The sequence below is a fragment of the Grus americana genome, chromosome 3 (genome assembly GCF_028858705.1).
Source record: "Grus americana isolate bGruAme1 chromosome 3, bGruAme1.mat, whole genome shotgun sequence".
Taxonomy (NCBI): Eukaryota; Metazoa; Chordata; class Aves; order Gruiformes; family Gruidae; genus Grus; species Grus americana.
In genome coordinates this window covers 40,836,769-40,858,963 of record NC_072854.1, presented here as the reverse complement: position 1 = coordinate 40,858,963, position 22,195 = coordinate 40,836,769, and the positions used below count along the sequence as shown (strand labels likewise).

At 44.5% G+C, this 22,195-nt stretch overlaps 1 protein-coding gene across 1 annotated transcript in view; it reads left to right on the top strand.

Annotated features, from left to right (window-relative positions):
- The window catches only part of GABRR2 (gamma-aminobutyric acid type A receptor subunit rho2), a 40,853-nt gene that overhangs the window by 864 nt on the left and 17,794 nt on the right, over positions 1 to 22,195 (top strand). Inside the window, exons 2-3 of the mRNA XM_054818917.1 lie at positions 8,043 to 8,149; positions 20,600 to 20,667. Of these exons, the coding sequence (XP_054674892.1) occupies positions 8,043 to 8,149; positions 20,600 to 20,667 (175 nt within the window). The remainder of the gene's footprint in view (positions 1 to 8,042; positions 8,150 to 20,599; positions 20,668 to 22,195) is intronic.

Here is a 22,195-nt window from a genome sequence, read left to right as displayed (position 1 = left end):
ATCCAGTGGCAATTATATCTCACAAGATTGTTCATTGTTCGTAGGGCTCAAAAATAAAATTGGGTTAATCCATCTTATTAAATGGCTTCACCACGGCTGTAAACCTTCATCTTTTCCTTTATTTTGCTGGGTTTTTTGGTTTAACAGGGGACTGTTGTTGCTTGAATGTTTTACAAAGAAATGTGATATAATTGAAAGCAAATAATACCTAATATGCCCTCAGATTTATACAACTTATTGAAAAATACAGTGGCATGTACTTTTAGTGGCATAAATGTTATAAAGCTGAAACAGCTAGGGCCTGATCCTGGAATCCTAAAGCCAGCTAAAGTTTTGCCACTGATTTCCACAGAATCTCCATTATTGACTGAGATCTGTCATTTAATTTGGAACATTTTCCCAAATCTATTTCTGGGAAATACGGGGAATTCAACAGTAGCATTTTCTCACAAACCACTCATTACAGTAGAGATCATCGACCTTAAAGTAACAAAATAACAAAAATAAATAATAAAAAACAGAATTTCTTTTAAACATGACTTTATCCAAAAGTGGTGCCATTCTCTGGGTTAAGAAGTTGTTTGAATATTTTGCGCTTTATTTAAATATTGCAAAAGTAATTTACAATTTCAACAGTGCCATTGTTTTTGTGAAGTTGTGATAGTGTGGAAATCAAAGCACTGCTAAAATTATTTATATAGATGAATTTACTGTAAAGAATGACCAATACTATTTGGTTTCCTGTGAAATAATGATTTTAATGAACAGTTTTCCAGCCAGGTAGAACCTGAGGAACTATATGTCTGTAATACAGTTATATTTACATTTCCTATGCAAACAGTGTACTTCTCTAAGAGTATATGAAAGTAAGTATTAGGGGCTATTAAATGTGAATGACATTTTAAATGCAGAGAATTCTGCAATATTGCAAAAAAAGAGTGTGGAGCAAAGACACTGATATCTTAAATTTCTAGTTATGTGGAAAATAGTTGTCTCTAAACCAGCAATGAATAGTGGACTCTTCTAGTAAAAGCAAATTAAAATCAGTTCCTATGCTGGTTTTCTAATAATGTAAAAGAAATGAAAACAGTGTCCTTTTTAATAACTGCATCACATTTTCTGCTTAGTATTTCTCTGCTGACTTACCATAAGAAATGCAATAAATTTGACAGTAAACATATTAGCCAAGAAAATTTATTCCGATGTTTGGGAATCTGCATTTGATGAGTTTGCTATTTTGTGTCCTTTAAGGTGATGCATCAACCTGATCTTTAGATCTTTATATTGATTTCCAGAAGCTAGCTTGGGTTGTGCAAGTGCAGAACACCTTCCGTTCCGTAGCTCATTACCTGAAGGTTGTACAACGGAGCTCTGAGGGCTTGGAGTACGTGGTCCTGCAGGCGCCGAGGCGGCCGCCTGCCAGGGGTGCACAGAGAAGTTGGTGAGCCTGTGCCTTCCTGGGAGAGGAAAATGCTAAAGCCAGGTTAGGGCTGTGGGGTTAGGAACCCAGTAAGAAATGCCAGGTTAAGGGTTTGCCTGTGCGTCCTTAATTACTCCCCTTGCTTTACATTAATATTGAAATATAACATATTATTTTTTCTATGAGCATGACACCTCATTCCGCATGCCGAATGGATAATGCTTGCCTAATTAGTTTTTTCTTCCCTTTCATCTTCCCTTACTCCTGCATCCCCCCCGCCTCACTGATAACACAACTCTCTACAGACTGAGCTATGACTTAAAGAAGCAGCTGCCTCTGTGCGGCGTTGCCGTGGTCATTGCCTGGAGCAGCCTCATGTTGTGCTCTGGAGGGCCTGGCTTTGTGTAGGAAATTGGTGCATGCTCATGGAGTAACAGCTCCTGACTTTGTACTTTGATGGTAGGTTTTTACGTTTTCCAGGGATACGGTCTCCGTCATTTATATTGCAAAACTGGGCACAGGATATTAGTGACTATAGGCTATTTGTATGAAGTCGAGGACGTTCTTGCTGATGTACAAGCTGACGAATGGTGTACGAAACCAAGGGCTCATAACTAACAGAATTATTGGTTAAAAAATTTTACATTTCTTTCTGTTTGGAGAAATCAAGTGATAAATGAACCACAAAGTAAAACTTGTCAGAGTCATCTGAATGACCGCCAGGTGGGGGATCTTGGCCCCAGCGTTACCTACACACCAGAGAATAAATGTCCAGAGAGGAGGTAAAGACTTTGGTGCTGAAGGAGATGGTGTGAGCGTGGAAAGGTGCAGGTGCATGTGTCGGATGAGCCATGGTCTGTGCTGCCGTGTTGGTAGCTGGGATTTTCCAGGGAGCTGGGTACTGCTGCCAGCCCATGTCAGACTTGCAATGTGTAGTACTGACCGTACAGCGTGTGTGCACATCTGCTTGTAGCTTCCTCGGAGCATCAGGATTGCTGTAAGTGCCAAGCCAAGTGCTGTGGGCATGTCCAACACTGGAACGGAAACAGTTCAGGGTACTCTTCAGTAGCTCTGTGGTGGCTGCATCTCAGGAATCGCAAACAAATGAACAAATGCCGGTAATCCTCCTAGACCATCCATCGGGGCAGAAATTCCACACAGAAAAAGAGAAACTCTGAAAAGTAGTACTTCTGTTAATATTTATTGCTGATCATGCTTCTGGTTACGATTATTGCTCTGCATAAATTGTCCTAGAGAGCTCAGGAGACATTTGCCATCTTGACTGTGCATGCGAGTGCCACGTTACCAGTGGCCTCTGCCCGTCGGGCTCCGAGTCTGCCTATTCCTCTCTCCTACCAGTTGTGCGAAGCCTCATGCTTCAACCAGCAGGAATGCTGTGCTTTTTAAATAGAAGTAGCTTTGAGCTTTGGTTAGCTAAAGACTTCCTGCCAAGGTTTTTGGAAGTGGCCAGTGATTTGGAGTATCTCATTAGAGATGTAATTTTCAGGACATGCTACGTGCCAGCCTGAGGTTGGGACCCAGAAGCAGAGGTAGACCATCAGGGCATGGCAGCACAAGGCTCAGCACATGGACTGTTTTTCCAAACATCGGTCCACCGGGCCAAGTAGTCTGCTGCTCCCTGCTGAAATGGCTGCTGCTGGCAGGCGTGCTCCCTCTGGTGCCTTGCAGGGCTGCATTTTTTCCCCCAGCTTTCAACCAGGTGCTGCAGACGTGTCTTCTGGCCTGTGGTACCTCCCCCCTCCCAGCCCCTCTTGATCCTCTCAGCTGTATGGTGGTTTCTCAGAAAATGCAGCATTTGTAAGTGGCTCAGTGGTTAAAATGTTGATAACCATTTTTTTAAAGGTGTGTTGCTCACGTGGGGTTCAAGTCCAGCGTGTTGCACTAGCTGTGCAAGGTCTGATGTCTCCCGGGATTTTTTCACTAACGCTGCAGCACCGCAGCAGGGCCAAATAGCAACATGAAACAAAACCAGGGAGAGACATGCACACACGCACAAACCGCAACAGCCGATCTGAGAAGCAAACCTCATGCCTTATCATGGCTGCATGCTCTGTGTCTTTGTGTTTGCCGTTATGACTTCTCCGCTGTTGCTAACATTGCCCCCTCTGACTTTGTAGTAGCTGTGTAGCTGTCCTTGAAGACCGTGAGATGTTTAGAGCCTCAGCACTGCTTCCTCACCAGCCTGCGACTCTCCAACAGCCGTGCGTCCTCCTGCCCCTCCAGCAGAACGGCAGCCCCCGGCTCCCCCTGCTAGACCTGTTACCCTCCGCCCGTGTTACTGTTGTTGGCTTTGGGCGAGACGGGTGTAGGAAGAGGCTTGGGATATGCTTGGTAAAAAAAGGCTCCATTTATTGCTGTGTATTCTGCGTTAATCTTTAATAAGCTGAAAAAATGAACAACCATAGAACAGATTTCTTTTTCCTGGTTAAAAAACATACTTTATAAAAAACAAGCAAAAATGGAGGGTCCAAAGCAACAAATGATAGGGTGTTTTTGGCACATGACCATGAAATATTCCTAATGTGTACGATAACAGTGACTGTGTGCATCCTCTGAGCTTGTGTCCACCATTTTGCAGTGTCTGATTTAGGGGTTTTTTTCTGGAAGTCTGTCAAGGAAAGTCACTTTACTTTCTTTCCTGCTTCAGGCATAAAACCACTGATGTGTCAGTGTCGAGCATGTTACATCCAGAGGTAGGGCAACAGAGTCTCTGTCTCCCGCAGCTCCGGGAACAACAGGGACTGGTGTGGCCATCCATGTAAACCAGGATAGATCTGTCTTGTTGTGGAGCTACCAGGGCCTCTTGGGCAGATGGGACTCACCAAGCCCTTGAAACGGTGGCCCTGACAGGCAATGGAAGGAGACATTTCCAGAATCAAGGACCTTGAGATTCCTAGCTTGTCAGAAAGTTCTCAACCATATCCGATCCTGTGTGATCCCTGTACATTAATACTGAAGATACACATCTATGTAGGATACACTCATTGCATAATGGAGATAATAAATTTGGAATGCTCATCTAGGAGTGAGTTAATTGTCATGGCAGTTATAAACTGTTATTATACCTTCTCTTTTTCATGTATCCTCTAGCGGATCTTTGCAGGAGGTACATGCTTTGTTGGTTAGAAAAACAGGAGCTTTTGTACCTTTCTTGGTGCTAGGTTTACACAGTGTGCATCTCCTCCAGCTTGCTGTGGCTGCTACACAAAGTAAACGACGCCTTCAACTAATGCATTTTGGGGTTTTTTTTACCCAGAGAATTTACTGAAGTGCGGTAAGATTTTCACTGAAACTGTAGAAATACTTTTCTGAATCCCAATAGGAAATAGGATAACAGGAACCGATGACCCATGACCATGAGCTACCATCTTGTTGTGACCAAAGTCAATGCTGAATTCTCCGGAGGGAGGTGCAGAACCCTCCCGGACCCTGGCTGCCAGCAGCTGCGCCTGCTCGGGATGGAGATCACTTTTCCTTTCAGGCTCGCCACTTAGCCACTGCCTTACGCCCTACAGCATGAGGACTGTGTCCAGTTTCCTAAGTTCTTGCTCTGGAAAGGTCTGAATGTCTGCATAAATACCCGCTGCTTTTTTGAGTCTGGCTAAGCTGTTATCTGTGATTTCTTGTGCCACCAAAATTTAATTTTCTTTCATATTTTTGGCAATATAAAAGAAGATCTGGTTTATACAATTGAGAACGATTCTCACTAAAAATGGCTGGAAAGGAAAATATAAACAAATTAGGGCAATAATGGAGAAGCCTTTACAGAAACTTAATGTTATACCTGTCCCCTTCTGTCTTCTGTAAGCAGGAATAAGTCACAAAAGACAGTTTTATCAAACTCATCCCACGTGAATGAAGTGTAAACAGCAATAAAATTATATATGAAAAACATGGCAAAAAAGAGAAAGGGAGATGCGTGGCTTTAAAGGAATAGTAGCAAATTGCAGAGAGTGCATAAAGCTGAAAGAAACCCTGAAAAATCTATAATCAGAACTGCTAAAGACCATAAGTACATCAGGGAGGATTTAAGAGATATCGGTCATCAGATTGTCAGTAAACAGGCAGGAGGGTTCAGTGCATCCCTCAGCTCTGCAAGGGGCCTGGCGGCTGTATTCACCTTTGCCGCGGATAATGAGACGCCTCCTTCGCCAAACAGCGGCGGGGGTGGCATGGGATACCCGCCGGAGAGGATCAGAAGATACTAGCATAGCTGATGTCATGCGCTGTTATAAAGAATAGGGGTTTTTTTTTCAAACAAACTTGGTCTTGCTTTTGGATTAAATTGTCAAAAATAGTTATCATACATTTCAAAAGCTGTGTAGACTGACATTAAAAATAGCTCTATACAAAATCTTTGTAAATGGATTAAATTGATTAAAAATTAAATGGCAGACCTCTACATCAGTAAATTCTGAATCGTCTGTCATGTACCCGAAGGATTGGGCATGAACTGGTGATTAAATGCTGGCTATTAAATGCAACCCCTGGCTCAGGAAGTACCTGAAAACCTGGTTTTTTCCTAAGGCAACGTGGGTGCCCTCAGCCAGCCCTCTGCAGCTGTGGAATTGTTCTTAGCAGCTCTCCCGTGTGCTATTTGCTGTTCGATGATTTTTAACTGAATTGATCAGAGCCTGGCATTTCAGTGAGGCTGTGCCATCGATTTACAGGACGGCATTGCAATACCATCAGGGTTTTCCATCCTATTTCCTCATACGGCATGCAATCCAAAGTTTGATTGGATTTTTAATTTGATTCCCCCCTCTGCCCCCCCCCCATTCTTTGAGTGGAGAGATTTGATTGAACATTCACTGGTACTTAGGCCTTTTCCTGATGGTTAAAGTCAAGCAGACACAGGAAGATCATTCTTCTCCACTTCCAGCTTTTCAGGAGCAGGGGCAATCCTGTGGGCTGCGAAGCTGAGCGCTTTGTCAGCGGCCCTAACCTTTGCAAAAAACACAACCTCCCCCTGCAGCAAGCAGTTAAAAGCTACACTTTTGCCTCCAACCATTCCCGTTAATGGCTGCGCTTGGGTTTATCCCCTGCTTTTAGGTAGACATGAATGCAGCCGTGTTGGGAGAGCACTTGCTCCAGCTGGCTCTTTTTTCACAGCCAGCAGGGAGAGAGATGCTCTGACATCCCGATTTAAACAGCAGTGAGGTGACAGGGATCCACATTTCCCTATGTAGCATGTGCCCTGGAGCACAAGAGCTTATTTTCCTTCAAAACATCATTTTAAAGCATTTTTAAAAATTTCTGTTGCTTCTTTTCCACCTCCTCATTAAACAGGTTATCAACGTTAGCAGCTATCAATGCCCCTTAAGTTTTATTGTTTCTTTTCTGAATTGAATGCTCTGATAGGAAACTTTTATTCTGGTTTGCAACGTGTGCTCCCTTTGTTCATACTCATCATGATTTGTATTTTAATGACCCTAAAGCACATCCATGGCCCTTCCACAGCCACACTTATGCGTGTGGTGATGGTTTTCCAAGCTCTAAATTTTTGAGCAAGATTTTCAGCCTAATTCACCCTCATTTTTGTATCTATTAGAGTAGTGCCTTCATTTTTCTTCCAAGATTTTTGTTCTTTACCAGCCAGTAATATTTATCGCACACAGGCCTATGAATCTGAATCCTTTTGTATAAAGTTCTTTCTATTTATTAGTATTCTTTTTACTAACTTGCTGACAAATAGCTAATTGCAGCAGTGTTTACAACTTTGTCAGATCTTATGCCCAGAGCAAAGGGGTTGAGGAATCTTAATGGTCCGAGTCCTCCTTCCTGCATCGCTGGGGAATGCCAGGGATGCTGATCTGGATTTTCTTCTGAAAGTCCATGCAGTATCTGTCTGCCTGCTGTTTAGTTACCCACTTATGCCATTTTGGTGACTTCCTGACACTTTTCCCAAGGGTTTGTTGACATCCTTGTTCTACTGTTATATGATCTCTCAAATAAAGTGTTAGGACTTTTTCTCCCTTACTATTCAGAAAAAGTGAAGGATTGCAGATCTTGCTGACTTCTTTAGATAAAACCCTCCTTTTCCTGCTGCTGTGGAGGGAAATGGGTGATTTTGTCATTGTTAGAAGTCAGAAGGCAAAGCGAGCCCTCTGTTCACTGCTGGTACTCAGCTGATGCTTGTGGACCAGATACTCTCAGAACAGCGTATGACATTGCGAGACCACCGTCAAAAAGAGGTTTCTCATGATAACATCGCCTTGGTACCCAGCCAAGTCCTGGCTGGGCAATGTGTGGGGCAGAGTCAGCTGCTTCTACTGTGGCTTGCTGTGTCACATTTGCTGCATCCCCGCTCCTCCAAGAGATGCTGTGCTCTCAGCCTCGTGCCTCCCCGGGAGCCATGGTGTCCAGGGCAGAGGGAGCACTGTGTCCATGTTGGAGCCAGCTGGGATGGCAGAGCTGCCCGCAGTGGGGGCCAGGTCTGGGTTAACGCTGTGGAGAAGCAGCGTTGGGGCTGCCGTGCCTATGCCATGGTGCTGGCAGCAATCCTGCTTCCCTCTGTGGGGCTGTGCCCACAAGGCCACCACTCCTGGGGCTCTGAAATCTGGCAGAGATGTCAGACCAACGCTATTGCTGTCTTTTGCAGTCACATCTATAAGAAGAATCATGACGTGACCAAAACTTGGAAAGGAAAGACGGAGCAGCTTCTCAGGGTTGATGACCATGACTTCACCATGAGGCCAGCTTTTGGAGGTGAGAATAAAACGATTTTCTTGATTTCATGCCCATCTAATTAAAAATTATCTAATTATCTAACTAATCATCTAATTTAAAGAAAAAAAGTGCCTCTGGCCAGATGCACCAATGCGAAGGGAAAGGTGGTTTCAGGAAATAGTCAAAGTAATTCAGAGAGGCCTCATCCTCACCTCTTAGTCCTCTGTACAGCTGCTACACTCCTTCATGTTGCTAAAGTTGGCTTTTTTTTTTGTCTGGTGTTCCCCAGAGCTCAGGACGGGCCCTCCCAGTAAGTATTTCACTCTGTTGAGAAGATGAACAAGCTGCAATGTTGTAGTTGTGAAGTTGCGATGACCTTCGCGGCTGTCATGTTCAAATTGGATAGTAAAGAACTCATTAAGTGGATCACATCCCGTCCTTGCTAGGAGAAAATGGAGTATTTTTTTCCAGATAAAATCTTGTCTCAAACTCTCTAAAGCAGCCAAAAGAGCAGGAGGGGAGGCCTCCATCTCTTCCGTCTTCTGTTGTACCCAGTTACAGGAACGCGCTCGCCTGGTCTTTCTAAGCTCTCAACTGCAAAGTTCACAACTTAAATAAAGTGCGCTGGTATACCAGCATGAAAATCCTTCCTGACCTCCTCTTCTCGTTAGATCAATAACCAAGCCCCTCCAGAGCTGAGGACAGGCTTTTCTGCAGCTTTTGCTGAATGACTACTACTGCATGCTTTGTCAATTGGCCTTCTAGGAGGAAGAGCAACATCTCCCTATCCAGTGGGTCACACGAGTATTTTGCGTTATGCACCTAGTCCATAGAACAGACCTTCTCTGACCTGCCCATTCCTGGCATGACTGGAAAGATGTTTTCTCACCCAGCAGTGCGGATGTGCTGCTCTGGCAGCACAGTGCTGTCCCCACGCTCACAATTTTTTTTTAATATATTTATATATATTTATATATCTCCAAACTCCAGAGTCCAAAATGTGTCATCACCAGTGTTTCCGCCCCCTTCACTGTAATTTACTAACAAGTTGTAGCCCAGCCTGCCCGTTGGATGTAACTCTTTTGATAATCAATGCTAAACTTGATCTGCTATTTCTAGGCTTGAAGAGTTTGCCTTAACTTGTCCTCTGAGTGGAACACAGGCAAATCTCCCTGGGGTTGGTGCCAGCACATCTGACAAGCCCCAGTGTGCAGCTGAGGCTCAGGGCTGAGGCCTGGGGGGGGCTCTGGAGGCACTGGACACGTGGGCTCCTTTTAATCTGCTGCAAAAGTGATGCTGAATGAGCCGCCCTCAGTATCCTCACCTGCTCCACTTGGGTATCTCCTTGACAGTGATACTGCTGCTCCACCCTCTGGTTAGGAAAAGGGAGATTATGGCTTATTGCCAGTATTTCCTCTCCTGTCAGGTTACTTCTTTTAGTAGGTGAGCCTTTCAGCAGGGTGGATTTGGGAAGGAACCTGACCTCTGAAAGATAAAAACACCAGGGAGCTGTGAGATTAGTTTCATGGACTGACCTAAATCCTCTTGGGTCCAGGAGGAGATGGTCACTGTCAGGATTGTTCAGCCAGCCACCTTGTTGGCTCAGTCTACCGTTTGTTTGTTTATTTATTGGTCCTGGTTTTCTTTACCTGCCTTTTTAGGCTTCTTTTTTTCCATTTTTCTGTTTTGTCTGCAAAGCCTGGATCTGTGAAGTTTTGGATGGATGTCCACTGCCTTCAAGTCTGCCTTTGCTTTGTTGGCATGCTGCTCTGTCATGGATATTGGTGATTGTGTGCCATCCCACACGGCTTGCTTTATCACAGGATCATAGCAGGGACATCTTTCACTAGATCAGATTGCTCAAAGCTCCATCCAACCTGACCGTGAACACTTCCAATGATGAGCTCAACACTTCATTGATTTGTGTCACTAGATTGTATGTTGTCTTCTGAAGGGGGATAGGAGGTTGCATGGTTTCACACATGTGAGGATGGATTGCTGATTTGGTACGCTTCAGCCTTCCTAACAGAAGACTAGATGCTGAGAAGTAGATATGATGCTCTGTTGAATGAGTTCACTAAAGTGTACGTATGTCCCTAAATCCCAGGTATGCCCTGTCCTGCTATAAGCTCAGAGGGTCCCCCCTACTGCCCATCATGTAGATCCTCTCTCCTTCTCCTCTTCCTCCCCAAGGCCTTAAAAGAGAGCAGTGCGGAAAGCTCCTGTGACTGCTTCTGAAGCAGTAACATTTTCTTGGCTTTATTCTTCTCATACATTCAGATAGGAACCACTGTCATACAATAATCTGGCTGCAAACATATTTTCCTCTGACCATTTTCACTTCTTGCTGCAAGGCTGGTGCTTGTGTTGGAATTGCTCCTTTTCTCTTAAAGATGGTGTTTCTGGTGCTGAAGATCATCCCTGCTCGGCCCCAATCACAGCAGCAGCTGAGCGTGCTTGTTCTAGAGGCTCTCCTGAAGCAAACAAGAATGGAGAAGCAAAGCGCAGAGGCGAGCTCAGATTTGAAAGCACGCAGGACCCCAGGCCGGCAGCCCCTAGGACATACAGCGTGCATCCCAGGCAGTTGCAGGCACCGAGTGGACAGGACCATGCACGACTTGTAATTACAGCAGTGGGAAGGAGGAGAATCCCAAATCCTTGCCTTTTGCCAGCTCATGAGACAGCGGTCACCACTAAACCAGTCTCACTCAGGGTGGCCATCCAGGCCATATTTTGTCATATTAAAATGTGAGGGAACAGAGCAAGCAGAGAAAAAAGGCCAGCTCAGAGATAGTGCAGCTATGGGATCCTTATTTGTCTTGGTGACTCTAGGTTGAACAGAGTTGGTTTTAACAGTAAATGGTTTTCCCAGCCAGTGAAGTCAGTGACAAACTCTGCTGATTCCAAAGGGAAAGGATCAAGCTTTCCTTTTGATGGGCAAAAGTCAGTGTCAGAGAGGGAATCTTACTAGTCTTCTAGGTAGCAGAGAAAAGCTTCAAAGCATGTGCATCAAAACCCTTAGAAACCCCCATCATTAAAGATTAGGCTGCCATGTTGGGTTTTCAGATTACTTTTTTTTTTTTTTTTTTTTTAAGCCAATCTCAGTTTTTGCAGTTTGGCTGATGACTTCTGAATGCCTGATGTGGCAGTGCCACTCTCTCCTCATTGTCACCCCTGGCTCCTGGGTTGATGGGGTGGGATGCCAGGGCTTCTCTGGGAGCTCTGGACTCCTTCCCTTGACTTGGTTGGAGATAACTGCAGAGCCACTGTGATTTTTTTTTTTTTTCCTAGCTAGATGTATGTCGGGGACATGATACCTGTGCTTTTTGGGGAAGCCGAGAGGTTTCGTTCTGTTGTGCTTATGGTTTAGGTGTTGATGTCTGGTGTCACCACTGCCCTGCATTTCTGTAAACAGACCAAACTTTTGCTATTTTATCAACGTTGCAGACCCTGTGAGGAACATCTTTGTGCACAGTTCCCACCAAGCAGACACACATGGTTACACAGTTACTCTTCCAGTGCTAATATAACTGCATTTTAATATCCTTCTTGTCTTGTTTTCCTGTGCTGCCTCCCATGACAGGTGTTAGGATACTGCTAGAGCCTAAAACCTTGGAGTAACATTTATAAAATCAAGAAACCTCCTAAAAGCCTTTGGTGAGAAAGTGACTTTTTGTAAAGGAAAAACACAGTGTTTCTGTCAGTTTTGCTCAAAACCTCCTTATCTCGCGGAGCTACCTGGGACAAAGGTGGGGTGTTAGGAAAGTTGCACTAAAGTTGCATGTGATAAGGAACAAAACATGGTAACAACTTTGTTGAGGCTCCAGCCTTGGAAAGCATGATTCACGCACACGAAGATAGCTTGGGTGCTACATGTTCTTGCAGAGCTGCAGAATTGTGCTGCGTATTCTTGGTGACAGGTGATAAGCCAAATGGAAAAAAATACAAAGGAAAGAAAACAAAAGCCTGGTAAGAGGCGATCCTTATATTTTCTTCTGTAATGTTATTCGTCAGGCAGTCACAGTGATTTGCTATGCCCTGTGAGTCCTTCCAGTTTTTTTGCTGAGGCAATGCCAGTCAAACTGATGTGGTCTGACCTGCGTAGGATAAAAAGGCTTTTGTACAGCTGAAGCGGATTAGAGGAGCCTGTGGGACGCGTCTGACTGTAACTGGTCGCTGCCCTAAGACCCTCTCTGCTCTCTGAGGGCAGATCAGGGACCGTGGTCTAATGGAGAGTCCAGCCCTGCGGCGTTGCGTTGGGCCTGTGATGTTATGGTGCAGGTGGGAAAGGCAACTCATCTCTGGAAAACATAAATAATATCATAAGGAGAATGTGAGTAACATTAGACTGTAAAGAAACCCAGTACTGTAATAGTGATAGTTCCTAAGCTGGGTGCAATAGTGAGCAGCTGTTATCCTTCGACATTTTTGGTGGAGCACTCTACAGCTTCACCACTGAACTTGAAGCTAAAAAGGGGATGGCGTCTGTAGCTGCGTTATTTTGGCGACGGTGACTCTTGCTGGTCTGCAGAGGACAGTCAGCAAGCCGCCAGCCCGACACAGCTGGGACCACTTGACAGAGCAGGCTGGGGTTATGCAAGGTGAAATGGAAGAAAAACATTAGAGAAAGGTGAAAGGTTTTTCAAGAAAAAGCGTCTTTGTAAAGAGCAAGGGAGCAAGCAAATGTTGTGTAAGTTGTGTTATTAACAGCCCAATAAGCATGGTTGTCTTGCCTGCTCTCAGCCCATTAGAAACAAGCTATTGGGTACGGTGGTAATGACAAAGATTTTTGCTTTGCTGATGTTCAAAGTAGCCTCCATAAGCTAACATAGACTGCATTTGTTATGACCCTTAGGGAGTTATTTCCATGTCAGTGACCTTGTTCTAGCTAGCAGATGTTCAGGTATTATTTACAAACATTAATATTTAAAGATTATGTAAATGTTTGGTTTGCTGCCTTCCTTAAACATCCATTTTAAGCATTTTATCTATGACATCTCATATTTTACAGGGAGCCTGTGAATAAGCAGCTTTAGCCGATACTTAAAATAGCTGTATCTTCTTTGCTGAGGAACACTCTAATGCTGTACTTTTATCATATTTCTTCATAGCCTAATAACCTGACGTTGGCTGGTCCTCGCTGCCCTTTTCTGGCAGTATTTTTGTCAGGATGGATGAATGGTGGGGTGAATGAAGTATCCGTGGTTCACTGGAGACTGTTTTGCAGCTTGCAGACGTGGGATCCCTTAGGGACATTCGCAAGCCTCTCTGGGTGTGCGCAATGTATCTGGCAGCAAAGAAGTCTTCAACCTGCTTGTTTCCCATGTAGACATTTTTATCGCAGGGCCTATGTCTGCCTCGTTCCTTCACAGATAAATGAGGGGACAGAAAGACTGTCACAGGAAAAAACAATGAGCCTTTGAAATCACTGCCAAAAAGAAAAATTAAAGACATGTTGCAAAGCTTTAGTCTCAGAGCTGGAGTGGAAAACTCATGCCAGGCATTTTCACAATAGCACGCTCTTCCCTATCTTCCAAAGCCTGTTAAAAAATAAAAAACATGTTTGTGTCCAGTACCTGTTCTGACTCGTCAGCTTTCATGGCTGCTCCTCAGTGGATGCTCTTAGGTGCCAAGACACGCTGGGACGCAACAGACTTTAACATTGGGCATCTTTTGAAGTCATTCCTGAATGAGACTTGTGGAAACCTCCTGGGCTCCGTGGAGGGGTTAGCCCCAGACCAGATGTCCCATTCTACCTGGGACAGAGTTTAGTATTCAAACTGGAGTTTTTGCAAGGTAGAGCAAGTTGCAAAATCTTCTCGGTGTCAGAACCCACCCAAAATGGAGACTTGTTGGCTCTATTCTACTTGTACAAACACTAGATGCAGATGTGAAGTGGGTCTTCTCTAAAGGTATTCTGTACAGCATCTTTTCCATACGCAGCACCTCAGTTGAATGTGTAGTGGCTCTCACTGAAGAGCAGGTCACAAGACAGAGCAGCTCACTGCAGAGGAAAGAGAAATGAGGGAGGACTCTCACCGCTGATTCTCAGGACACCGGGTTGTGAACTTGGCAAAGGAATAAAGGCATATAAAGCCACAAACACCTTGACAGGCTGGTCCCCGAGTATCTTTTTAGTACCCAAGTTTGATTTGAGGCAAGGACACTGACACGCTGGAATTTACAGAAATAAGATGCGGTTTCAGAAGGTGGTACCTTTACAGTGAGAAGGTGCAAGGGAGCTCTATCATATCACCTGCAAATGCTATATAGAAATTGTGGGGCTAATGGATACTGCCCAATACCAGAGAGAAAGCTGAAGTGCTCCCATAAGCCTCGGGTTGTGCTTCAGCTCACTTAAATCTCTCTCAACATGCAAATATAAATATCTCACTCAAAATGAAAAACTCTTGTTTTCCATTTCCAACTTTTATGTCATTTTATATCATCAAATTTGCTAAGGACTATGTGAGTGTCTTGAGCTTGCTTGGAAGCTGCCGCTGCACTGTGTCTCTTAGATGGAAGGTAAATAGTTTATTGGTGGGTTAATTTCTGTGTTGTAAATGGAAGACTGTGACTTTTATGAAGTTTTTTAAGGGTCCAGGGTTTGCTTTCTGGTTGTATCAGTCCTGCTGAATTAGGATTTGTGTTCTGCAAGATATTGCTGTGGACAGTGATGAAGATAATGGATGTTGACATGTTTGCTGTTTCTGGAAGAAATGCTTCAGATGAAGGTTATACAATTTCTCTCTAGACCTTGATCTATAAATACTTAAGCTCATGTTTAATTTGAATAATCCCATGAATTTGGCTGACACTTTTCAGAGACCCTAACGTATGAGCTGCAAAGCTTTGCTGGCCTGCAGTCTTTGAGCAAAGCAGCACTACTTCCTCTTCTCAGCCAAATCCACAGCTTTCACATGGGTCCATTTAGCTTCCCGTCCAGCAGTGAACATCCTAGAGAGGAGCCTGAGCTTTGAGGTTTTTTCCAGTGTTACAGTACTCAGGTCTTTTCCTGCTTGCAGTTTTCCAAGCTGATCCTTCTGTATTTCATCTCTCTGAAGAAAAAATGAATATTGATAAAATATTGTTTATGACAAGGAAAAGCTAGTCGATGAGGGCTTTTTTACATTTAATGCTATAATCTAAGTTACCTGTCCTCTGTCTACCTGTTCAGTGTGTCAGATACCATCTCAGCTGTTCTTTTCCCTTCCCATTCACACCTTCCTCATCTTCTGCTCCCTCTCAATAAAGAGGGGTTTTTTTTCTGTTTGTTCATCCCCAGTGGCATTTGATGGGGAATTTGGCAAAGCATCTGGAGCCCCAGTGGTTCAACGGTTTAGTTTCCAGAGGGACAGGATTAAAAAGCTAGCAGTTCCCAATTGACTCTAAGGATTAGTGAGACCAAAGATCTCTTGACATCTTTCTGTGACTGATCAACAGCCATTTAATTCAATGGTGCGTGCAGCAGCCAAGATGACATTTAAGGAAACCCAGGGTTTGTTTCTGCGGTTTAAAGAGGGCATTTCTTTACAGGGCTTCTGTTTTGTTCCAGACACTGCATGCATTTACAATGTTGCTCACATCAAGTGCCTCTGCAAAACTGTGTCTTGGTAGAAGTTTTGAAGAGTGATTGGCCAAGTGAATAAGCAATTATCCTTATCAGTTATGCTGATGACCTAGAGCAGGACTTGGTGATCATTTCATTCCTACCACTAGCTCCCAGGCAGCAATATTTGAGCTGGCCCCACTGGCCCCTCACCCATTCTTCCCCGCTCAGCCCAACCTCTTGTCCAAGCCTCCTCCAAAGGGTCTTGATGTCTCAACATGCCCTCGTTCCCATCTGTGTGCTTTCTTATTGCCTCAGCCCCAGGTGATGAATGAGGAACAGGGAGAAGGGAAAAGCAGTGATTGCTCCTGCTGATTGTAGTAGGATTTTGCCCAAGAAGGCAGGGTAAATATTTCCACTGATAAGTAAGTTTTACAGTCCCAGCTTCATACTGTCTGTATGAAGAACTTCACATTTGAGTCCAGAGTTGAAATGATTTCTCGCTCTCTCTATTATACTCACTCATCATCCCTCAAATTCATGACTAAGTGCAGAAAAGAAAAAAGTAAAAGCAGTTTCACTGATGTACAAGACACCTAACCCAACCTCAAGCCTCTTCTCTCATGGGCTTTCCAGACCATCCAGCTTTACTGAACACCCTTTATTCTGAGTTTAATAAAGCTCCATGGCAGCTCCAGAGTGAACCTTAGACGTTGTCCTTGGAATGAGGTAACTGCTGGTTATCTGGGAGCCAAACTGAGTGCTGGGTGCAGGAACATGAAAAAACAAAAGAATATGGACATAGTATTTTATATTCAGAGCAGATAGGGAAGGAATAGGAGAGAGGGAAAAATACCAACTGGGCAGTGTTCTTCTGTTTATGGTTTTGGTTTTTTGTGTTTGGTTTTCGGTTGGCTTTTTTTAGAATCTGTGATTAGTGCTCAGTCAAGTGTGGAAATCGCAGCAGTAAATAGACTTTGGATGGGTGTTGATTTCCCAAGTCAAGGCTAAATTAAGCATTCACACACAGAGAATGTTTCTTGCAGTCTGGAAGTTGGGGGGGCTGCCCAGCATGTGCTGGGCATGCAGCCCCTCCACAGCAGGGAGACCCGGTGGGAAGTACCACAGCCCACCGCTGCCTTCCTCTTCCGGCACAACCTGATTGCACTGTGAAGCCATCCTGGCAGAGACCATGTCTTCTCCATTAGCACCATGCCTACCACGACATGGCTGTTTGGAAGCACTGTGGGCACTACTGCAATGTCAACAGCTGTGTGTGACAACAAATAATATTAATTACAAATGCCTTCTCTGGCAAGAGCCAGAGGCAGTGCTGAGGGCAGCCTTGTGCCTGCCCTGATGTGGGCTGTGTTGGACCATGGAGCATTTCTGAAGTGACTTACTCTGATCATTGAGACTTGCTGTAGCAGAGGCCCAAGCTAAGTATCACAAACATGACCACACTAAAGAGCAATTAGGTATTTAAAGACATTAAGGGAATAGATAAGTATTTGAATCATTGCCCAGGCTCTTCTTGAGCACCATGTATGACTTCACAAGGTATCTGAGCAAAGAAAGGCTAATTGGGTACCAACAGGGCACTGCCTATCAGCAGGCTTGAGTTGTTTCCCTGTTGATTATACTGCACATCGAAATGTTTGTTATCACCACAGATACAGTGCTTTTTGCTACCTTGATTAAAAAAAAACCACCAACAACCAAAGCACATTTTACTGAGCAGGAGGACTGTCATAGAGAAATTCTTTCTCTTGATGTTGTTTTAAACTTTTGTTTACTCAGTGTCCTAAATAATCATAGAGAGTAGAAGGAAGTGTGGCTGCAACCAAGGTATAAACTCATAGAGTGATTTCAGATTGAAAAAGACTTCATTAAAATACTGTATGTACGACATGCAGGGTATGTAGTGAGATGTAACATCACTTATTATGCCAACTGAAAGAATCAGAAGTAACAAGTCACCTCCTTAAAAACAGCACTCTATAAGCTAATTTGCGTGTTTGACCTTATCATACTCTACAACTACTCAACTGACAAGGATGAAGGGGAGCAGAATACTGCAAAGCCATTGCCACAGTATTTCCAGTTAATGAAACCACCATTTTCTCTGGTCAAACCAGAAGATGATGCATTTGTGGGCTGACAGAAGGGCCATGTGCTAGTCATTGTCTGCAGAATGCTGGATTGTGTGTTAGGAAGGACACATCTGCCATGGACGTCAGCAATGTGTCCTCCTGGATCAAGGAGCCGGTCAAAAGAAAGGATGAATGGCAAGGGTTACAAGGAAAAGATATCTGTGATTTTGCCATGGATTTGCCTCTCTTTGATGAGTTACAATGGTCTGAGAAGGAATCCACTGGCTGATGAGTGGTTGCATCCTGTGGCCAGATCAGTAGAGACTGAGCACGTTTCCTGGCCCAGCAGGCAGGGACTGGCTCACGAGGAGCCAAGCTGGTGCCACCAAAGGCAGAGAGCTCTCTGACCTGCCTTTCTCCTCCCCGCCTGTCTCCTCTGGCCCTGGGGGCCACCTCGGCCATCTGACTGGTCTTTCCCTGGGCTGATTCAAGTCACTGATTCGGAAGAAAATAGAGCAATTGCTGCTGCTGCTGTTGTTTTTGGCTGGGCTAATTTTCTGTGGGTCAGTGAGCTGAACAGTCTTATAGAAGGTCCCACCGCAAGCTCAGTCTACTCTTCTATGCAACTTCACCTTTTGCTGAAAATCATTCCCCATGTAATTTGGGGAGGGGGCTGAGGACTATTCTTGCCTGCTGAATGAGCACAGCTGTGTTGTGAAGCCCTGTGTGCAAGAGGAAAAAATCCTCAGCAGTTCCCAGCCCCACTGCTGGATGTGGCTGTGACGGCACGTCTGCTTTTCATCAGCGGGCGCAGACTGGGGCTTTGTGGGTTTTCACTATTTGGGGAATACCTGGGAGAAGGGGAACTGAACGCCAACAGGGTGAGAACTTCCTTGGCCTCCAGTGATTCCTTATAGTATATAAGCAATTGAAAGGGAGCCAGGAAAGGGAGCAAGACGGGCTTGTATCATTGGAGTGAAAAATCTTAGCAAAGTCTCTGGGCTCCTGAGAAACATGCCAGTGCTGATTAACTGGAATTTCTCCCCAAGTATATCTTCCCGGTGAACGCTCTTTGACTTGGACAGGCACCACCAAGACATGAATAGGAGTGAGCAAATGTTTGCCGGCATTTTTTTTAAGCATGAAGTGCACAGCTGTGTTTCTGAATGTGACATGTAGGTGTTTGTAAGCATCTAGCAGTCATCTAAAAGTGCTGGGTTAGCCATGTTTCAGCTTCATTGCTGGGAGCAACAGTCACTTAAATTGGAATTGGTGGTGCCTAGGAGCCTGGTCCAGCTCCCACGGGGCTTGCTTCAGGGTGCCTGTACCCAGCACAGCCGCTGACGGACGGCGCGGGCACAACAGGCTGGAGCTGTGCGTGCAGAAGGGAGATGGTGTCACCGTCAGCATGCTCTGCTGTAATTCGGTGAGGCTGGCTTATCAAAGCCCTAGCAAAACCTGTATCAGGGCCAGTCACAGTAATCAGCTTGTCTCATGGGCTTTGCAATTACCCTTTCCTTACCGAAGCTGGGTTGGCACTTCTTTCTCCTTCAGCGGAGTCAAACGTGAGGCTGTGTTCAAAAGCCCTGAGGATGTGTGGGAATCTGTGCGTGCTGCTGCAGGTACAGGAGCAGGATGGATGGCAGCTTGCAAAAGTGCACTGCTTTCTCAGAACAGCACTTCTGCTGTCTTGTTAGGCTTATGGCGTATTCAGAGCTTGGATGTAGTCCTGAGGAAGATGCTACTGCAGCTAAATGCATACAGCAGGCCCTGCTGTGCATGGCACTGCACAAATATGGGTCTGGATGCACAAAAGGATTGTGGTGCCTCTTTACCATCCACCTGCTAATCATGTTCAAAATCTAGGTGCTAAAAATCTTTGCAAATCTTCATGGAGGCCACTCTGGTCCTTGGATACTTCATTTCTGCTGAGCAAGTCCCAGGCAAGTCTGCAGAGCTGCTACTTCCTTCATCATGGTTTGTCTCACTGATGTTGCACAGGCTGGAGATACACTCTAGAGATGCACATTGGCATGAGCCCTGTGAGACCCACTGCCACACGCTGAGAGCTCAAGGTATCAATGTATCTACCTGGACTGTTCCTCAACAGTTCCTGCTGACCTGCCTTGGTGGGTCATGCTTGGTGTGCATGTCTCTGTAGGCACTTACCTCTTCACTGCTCCGGAAAAAGGAAAAAGCTGTGTGAGGACACACTATGGGGAACTTGAGGAGGTCTCGGTCATTAATGAGCAGCAGTCTACAGTGAAGTTTTGATACAGGGCTTCTAGTAATAGAGCATTTATTATGGGATGTTTTCTGCTTATTTACTCTTTGTGAATTCTCTGGTTGCTAATTTTAAAACTACTGTGGAAAACTATTAACATCATCAGTGAGTCATATGAATGAAAATGTTGATGGGCTGTTGAGAGTTCAATGTAGCTTGCCTTGTTGATAAGAAATGAGAAACCCACAAGGAAGAACTCATTGCTTGCAGTTTCTTCCTCTCAGTCCCCTGTTCTTGGGGCTAAATTTGTTCATAAAGGCCTAAAATTTATGATGAGATGGCTCAGTTTTTAAAAACATATGCAAATGTTTCATCCAAGCCCTGGCTTAGCTGGGCAGAGTGTCAACATTGCAGTGTGTGCCAAGGGGAAGATAATTCAGTGTTTCAAAAGGGGCCTTACATGGTTATTTGCTGACTCTTCTCCCAGCCCCCTTTGAAGAATCATGGACGGAAAACTATAACATAAGTTCAGAAATGTTTTACATGCCACCTTATAGTGCTAATTAAATGCAGATGGTATAAAAGAACAGTTATTTACATATCTAAATCTCATTCTCCTACAGGCCCTGCAATTCCTGTTGGGGTTGATGTGCAAGTTGAAAGCTTGGACAGTATTTCTGAGGTTGACATGGTATGTAATCCTCTTTTAAACCTCAATTATTTCTAGTCATAAAACGTCCCTCCCACTTGAAACCTGTGGGTTTCAAATCATTGGTCAGACGAAAGTAATGGCAACATTTGGCAAATTCAAAGAGGCTGATATTCAGAACTAAAGACTTGATAAAACCAGGTGATCAAAGGCTTATCTCCGTATCTTCAGATAAAGATTAAAGTACGAAGGAAAAAAGGACCTTAAATGTGAGAATAATCAGTGCTACAAAGAATTTATCACAACCAAAAATAGAAACAGCTGTGTACGAAGGTTTGAAGGTATATGGTGAAGTTCCCATAAGCCACGCTTACTGGAAGAGTTTTCTTCCTTAGGGAACCATTGAGTCCATATGTTTTAAAGGCATGATTCTGGGAGGCACATTAGAAAATTAAGTTGTAAATATAAATGAGAAGTAGCTGCTCCTGCTTCTTCATCACTGGGAGAAACATCGCTGAGGAACGTGAGTGGGAACTGCCAGGGACAACCTGAACTGCCTCTGCCAAAGTGGAATGTGGTGTGGGGGAATAGTCTTTCAGCCACCAGTGATGCTATTCAAGAAATTTGCACCAAGTTCAATTGTGATTTAGCATCTTTATTTTTTTTATTAACTAAAAAAGGAAGAAACACATGCAGTTGTTAACCCTCACCAGATTTCAAGGTGTTCCCAGCGAGAGGAGTGTTCACACACATTTTCCTGTTTAGTTTTGTTTGGTTTTTTTTTTTTTTTTTACTACAGCAAATGGAATAAAAACACTGGAAAGAGAAGTGGAAATGGGAATATAGAGGAGAAGAGGAAGCTTCTTGGTTCCTTCCTCCTTCTGCCTTTTCCTCCCTGTTCTTGGACACCTTCTCTGGTGTAGACAAAACATGAAGACTTAGAGGAAGAAATTTAGGTTAATGGGTTTACACTGTGGTGCAATTACACCTTCATTAAAACAAGGGAGCTTGCCTGCCTGGATATTGAAAGAGAAGGTTTGGAGGGATGCGTGCAATGAAGCACATGTGAGGGAGCTGTCAGTGCAGGAAATGGCTGTTATTGGGGCTCTAATATATCAAGATAATGTCATAGAAGCAAAGAGACCTAATTAGTCCAAGTAAATAACTTGCAATGCTTTCTGTCAGGAGCGTCTGATTTCAACAAAAATCTTGCCAGTCAGAAAGCTTTGAGGTCAGTTCTCTCCCTTTGTTGTTGATAACTTCACAGTCCTATTTTCCCAGCAGAGGACAAGTGCTTTCCACAGCAGTTGCTGATTTGTATTTGGGATGGAAGAACAGTCTCCCAGGTCAGTTTGGGTTATGTTGGTTTGTTTTTCCAGCAGTTTGTCCCAGCGTGGATGTTCGCGGAAAGGAGAATGGGCATTAAGCTGTCTGCATGGGCAGGGTAGCCAGGCTGGCTGTGCCTGCACCGGGCTGCCCTCCTCATCTCCCTGCTGCAGGCAGGGCAGAGCTGCAGGCAGGGCAAAACTGCAGGCAGGGCTTGTTTCAAACTGCTCTGAAGGATTAGTGG